The 6027-nt window shown below is 29.5% G+C and overlaps 1 protein-coding gene across 1 annotated transcript; it reads right to left on the minus strand.

Annotated features, from left to right (window-relative positions):
• Window positions 1-3033: 3033 nt before the first annotated feature.
• LOC148231993 (uncharacterized) lies at window positions 3034-4991 on the minus strand. Its single transcript, XM_088191205.1, has 6 exons — window positions 4068-4991; window positions 3834-3994; window positions 3615-3770; window positions 3388-3549; window positions 3132-3308; window positions 3034-3072 (listed from the first exon to the last, which is right to left on the minus strand). The coding sequence occupies exons 1-6, from the start codon at window positions 4957-4959 to the stop codon at window positions 3034-3036; spliced, it is 1587 nt and encodes a 528-aa protein (XP_088047331.1). The 5' UTR covers window positions 4960-4991.
• Window positions 4992-6027: the final 1036 nt, after the last annotated feature.

Below are 6027 nucleotides of genomic sequence, written 5' to 3' on the forward strand. Positions count from 1 at the left end.
TTGTAATGGATTTGAATTTTATTTTTTAGTTATAATATTTAAAATGTTATAAAAAAATCGAGGGGGGAGGGGGTGCTAAGATGCGAGCCGGTTAATAACATTTTAGCAATATACCATTGCAGGTAAGACATATTTTTACGATGTTTGATTAGGATAACATAATTATTAATTTAATTATAGTGTTATTTTTTATTGTCACTCCATAAACCATTTGATAAGTAGGTAAGTCCAAAGAAATAGCTATATGACAGATAAAAAATAATTGCTCACCATCAGGCAAGATTGTGGTCAAACGTTAACTTATCATGTGTAAAAAAGTAGTGCGAATTAATGTGTTGAATTATTTATTTTTATTATAGCTTAAGTGATATTCTAACAATTTTATTAACTATGTAAGAATTTAAATGATTAAATAAAATGTTTTTCCTTTCCTAAGCACTGACACATTCCCATATATATATCTATGGTGTATATGTGGAATTAGTAAATCCACTATATATAGATTCACTAATTCCACATTTAATTCATTGGACATCCTTAAGAAAGCTAGGAATTTAGCATCCGTTTGTTACAATTTTTGTGCTGCAACAAACAATCTGCAGTTTGTATTAATTTCTATATAAAGATGAATCCAATATTTTCTGTTACGACGATTTCTCCCTCGGTAACGATAATAAGCAAAAATAATAGTCTCATTACGTCTTGTGTCAGACATTTTGCCACAACGAGTGGTATCACTACGGTTGCTAGGTTTGACTGAAGGTTGGCAACGCAAGTTTCGTGTTTTATGTAGCGATGTGTACGGAGTGCGCGCGACATAATGTTTGCGACTAGAGCAGCGATCGTTAACCTGGTCCGTACCGCCCACTAGAGGACGATTCAAGCTTCCTAGTGGGCGATGGGTGTTCATAAATCGAAACATTATTATATTACAACTTTGCGTGTTTGACTATATTTAATATGTATAAATAAAAACATGAATTTAAGTGACTATTTTTGTCAAACTTTCCCCCTCTAAAAATTGTTTCACACTTGCACTAAATCAACACCACCTAGGAAAGGTGTTAGCTCAACGCCAATGGTTCGTGACGTCACGGCTATAGGACAATCTTGCGAAATGGCCTTAATACAGAAAGGTGTTGACTAAATACAGTTAATGTGACGTTGGTGGGCGGCAAGGAAATTTTTCACAAAATAAAAACCAATGTTAGATAGAATATTATTTATTTAATCTAATGCTATAAAATTACAATTTTTTGTTAGTATGACATTTGCTGCTGCTTTTTTGCAAGCAAATTTGATATACGTGGTTGCAGCATGTTTTTTGAGAGACGAAGCGCTGAACTAACATCCAATCAATTCCTCTGTTTGGTTTTTATTACTGACATAGATGAAAAAGTCTTTTCGCACAAATATGAAGTTGAAAAACTACAAAGGCTGTGTCGCATCAGTAGGTGATTCCCCGAATCGGTTGAAAGCACGGACCGGCGCCGGTCCGCGGACCAGCAGACTGAAGACCACTGGACTAGAGTACACTACATTACTACTAAAGATGTGTTAATCTGATTTTTATATTTTGTAAATCTTCAAATTTTACCATCGCCATTTACTCCCACCCAAAAAGTCTGGTTTTTACCGCCAGCACATCTCTAATTATTTATTTTACCATAACTGTATTTTGTAGTTGCGTTTTACTTTTTAGTTTAATAATGAAAAATCGATCTCGTTCTCTACGAATTTGAATGGTGACTATAATTCTATATTAGTAAAGTGACTTAAAGTGACAAGACGTCTTAGATTGTGCGGGACTATTCCGGAATTGAGTTGTTCGTCCCGCATCCGTGAACATCGTCCTGGAAAGTGTCCTGCAGTTTGACGAAATTCCGAGGTGACATTTTTTCATGCGTCCTGCACCTATCAAATCTATCAAATCTAGTCATTTTATACATTAGCCTCTCGAAGCATCGATTTTCTGCGGAAAGAACATCTCAGAAGTGGTTTAATCGCATGAAAGATGGTTCAATGAATTTTAGCAAAAACCATTTTGATGTTATTCTCTAAGAAGACGACCGCAGCAACTATTATATGAATGGGAGCAAAATGAGCAGTAAAGCATAAACCGGGCCTAGGCCCGGTCTTAGCAATTGCGCGGCCCAATTGAATACATATTATGTCAGCGGAGCATATATAGTATATATGTATATTTCAAGAAGTATTTTTTTAAATAACATAGCAAAGCCATCGCAAAGTTTAATCACTGATTATATTGTCAAAGTGGAAAAATTAACACGAGAAGTCGAGACTAATTGTATTTGTTAAAAACCATAATCTTCAAGACATAGATCTGATGCGCTGACTATTTCTTCTAGTGATGAAAGTGATTTCGAACCAGTTCGTAAATCATGCCGAACACTGTCATATAGCGACGATAATTCTAAAAAGAAATGTGAAAAATGATTGGTAACTTTTTTTATAAAAATATTAATAAACATTTTCGTTTTCTTCACATTTTTAAACAGCGCACTACACAACTGCACTTTGCTTATTGTAATACAATAAGCAAACTAACTAATGTAGTCTTCTCTGGGTTCACATACACTGAAATTTCATTGATTCACCTAAATAAAAGTTGTTATTTTAGATATCTAATTACAAATTTTACAGGTGACATAAGACAGTCACTCATTTACATACGGTGAAATAATAGTTATACTACAAACTATAATATGCTCTATATATGTGACTATTAATAATGCAAATTGATTTTTGTACAAATATAGCTTAGCACTTATTACTTACATTTTTTTAAATAAAATCGAATTTTATTTTAAATTATTTCATTTTATAATAAATTTAAATAAGTATAATTATTAACAACTATCATATCTTTCTAAAATATATACATTTTAAATATGTGTAAAGGCATCCAAAATAATATGAGTTACATTACAATATCTACTACTTGAATATTTATAATAAGGCTCTCGACACTGAAACGTTGGGTTATTGACTTCTTTTAATACATGCATAAGATTATTCATTATAGATATTAACTCCTCCGGTCTGTAATAACTGAAATTAACCAAGTAAAACATATTATATCACATGAAATTATTACATAAATTATGAACATTAAAATAATACCCTTGGTTATTGTAAAGTTTGTTCCATGTTTGTTCATCGTACTGCTTCATTATATGTAAAGATGTAAAGACTGCACCAGCAGTCATCATCGAAGGTAATGTGCGTACAAATCGACTATCCAGTAAGGCGCAATCCAAAATGTAATGCGAACATTGAGATATAATCTAAAATTATATTGTAAATATAATATAAATGAGGGTTAAATAGGAATATTTATACTTTATAAATGTACAATATTCATACGTCTGCATTTTTTATTTGTAAGTGAAAAATATAATAATTCACGTATATTGTCAAGTCGATTGTGTTAATTTCGAAATTGTTCACTTGAAACACTTGTCTTTCCATAACTACCAATTGTAGCGTAGTGTAAGCTCCGCCTGATTGCTTCACCATCCACGAAGCCTATAAATAATGATTTGAATTAATTATTCTATCATGTTGCGAAAATTCAACAATATTAAGAATACATTTCTATGATCTATTGCATGATACTTTAATGAAATCCAAAAAGAAGCTAATGCCACCAATTGTAACATGTTCAATGGTATTTCTAGATAATCCAACACTTTATCCATTAATCTCACTGCGGTATAAACTAAAACATGTTCAGTTCTCATGTACGCCTAAAAATACAACACAATATTAATAATACATAATTTAAAAAGATATATATTTGTATATGATACCTGTAATTTTATCAACCAATTAATCACAATAGATCTGTTTGTATTTGTAATGAAATATTTCTTTAGAAACTCATCAGAAAGATTATAATTATATTCTTTTTCAAGCTGATATTTCACTATATGGTTTAAGTACGGTGACGAGTACAATATTTTGTAAAACACTATTATATACAATGACAATAATAATACATAAATATGAAATAATCAAATAATTATAATTGTTTATTTAAATACCATAATTTTCTCTAGGGTCCAGATATACAGTTCCAGGAATAAAATAGGCATTGGGTTTATATGCAGAATCCTTTTTGAGGCAGTGGCCATAATATGTTTCTTGGATTATATTAGACATTGACTGTATACATTCCTTTGTTAAAAAATTTGTTACTTCTTGATTGGTCTGTTTGCATTTCTGCTCCGATAAGTCTACGCTGCTTTGTAAGACCGACAGTGCTTCTTGAGTTAGTTCCATTTTGCTGTAGTCTTTCGAATAACCATCCTTAAAAATATTTTTACGAACCTCTTTTATGTTTACTTTCCATGATTTGGGTGTTAAAGTATTTATTGGCGTATTTGAAACACCAGTTTTCGTGCTAGTGTTTGGATCTTCTTCTTTAATATTTGTCTTTGTATCACTCAATACATCCCAAAATGGACTGAAATCAAATGTTTCACTATCTTCAAACGACAATTCATAATGACGCTTTGTCGTTATGTTTTTCATTTGATTTTCTCCTAAATGAATATAACTGTTATCTTTGAAGCCAAGTTCATTGTCAGATATATTTTCAGGTTCTTCGGGTATTTCAGTTAGTGCATACTCTTCCATGCATTTTCTAAATTCTGTAACTGGTCTTTTGCAATTATCATCTAATCCGACGTTAATATCTTTCAACGGAGCTCTAGCTTTTTTAACATTTACTTTTTTTTCATGTTTTACATCATTTATAAGATTTAGCTTCGAAGATACACTTTCATAATGTTTCAGTTTTGTTATTTTATTTTTCTTCATGTTTGATTTATTGCTAGTGTTGGCACCCATATTTTCTTTATCATCACTCCAATTATCATGTTTGCACTTTGACTTTTTGTTTTCATTAATTCGTGTTTTTGAGAAAGAAGACATTTTCAAAATATTGTTATCACTACAGTACCTAATTATCTGTCTTCCTATGTTGTAACAATAAATTTACATATTGGCCAAAGCAACTGATCGTGTTATTTTTTTTGTACAATAAATAAATGATTTTTATTTATTTAAAAACGTAAATAACTACTTGTACGGTTTGATATATTTATATTTTCAATAATATCAGGACCGGCCTGAAAATATTCAGCGCCCTGGGCTCTAAAAAAAGGTCATTTGGAATTTTTAAATATAAAATAACCATATTATATTTATTTATACCATCGTGATCTAACAGCTTACCCTGATGGGTCACGATGGTAAATATAAATATAATATAGTTATTTTAATTTACATTTTATTAAATTTACAAAAGCCAATTAATATATAATAAATATGTAAATTAAATTAACGAAATTTAATAATAAAAGCGTTGAAAGAAATGATTAAAATATGTTAATACAAAAAAACAGTAAAATAAATCAAATCAATAAAATGCTGAGAATTACTGTTTTTTTGCTATAATTTATTGTAAATGCAATATAAAATAATAATGAATAAATATCAACAGAGATAAATATGGAAAAACACGTATAATTAACTCACTCCCAGGTGTATATTAACAAATTAAAAAATGATATATAAATTAACTCACTACTCAAAGGGTTAATAACAGGCTATAAAATATTACTTGTCAATATTACTTATAGTGTTCCCTCTCATTGATCAAAAATAAATTCTCAAAAAAAGGACACAAGAAATATGATAAAATTCATCTTTATAAGCAAATCAAGATTTAATAAAATATTGTTGCTATTTTTGAAATTCCCTTTCATATATATACATTTTATAATGAATAAATCATAGTTATTTGTACTTAAACCTATTATAAAACCCTATAAAGAATTGGTTTTTGTTATATTTAATGTAAAATATTTTTGTGCGTTTTATTTATTAATTAGGCATTGTATATTGATAAAATAAAAATATATTTTTTTAAATAATACTTTTAAATAATTTTGTGATTTAACTTTTAATATGTAAGAAATTGAAGGTACTCCATTGATA

Source organism: Plectrocnemia conspersa, unplaced genomic scaffold (genome assembly GCF_051122295.1).
Source record: "Plectrocnemia conspersa isolate PC_06_02 unplaced genomic scaffold, ASM5112229v1 ptg000009l, whole genome shotgun sequence".
In the NCBI taxonomy this organism is placed as follows: domain Eukaryota; kingdom Metazoa; phylum Arthropoda; class Insecta; order Trichoptera; family Polycentropodidae; genus Plectrocnemia; species Plectrocnemia conspersa.

Coding starts and splice junctions, on each gene's coding strand:
- LOC148231993 (XM_088191205.1), bottom strand. CDS start 4,959: ATGTCTTCTTTCTCAAAAACACGAATTAATGAAAACAAAAAGTCAAAG. Junction 3,771..3,833: donor ATTGGTTGATAAAATTACAG/GTATCATATACA, acceptor TTGTATTTTTAG/GCGTACATGAGAACTGAACA. Junction 3,550..3,614: donor ATGCAATAGATCATAGAAAT/GTATTCTTAATA, acceptor CATTATTTATAG/GCTTCGTGGATGGTGAAGCA.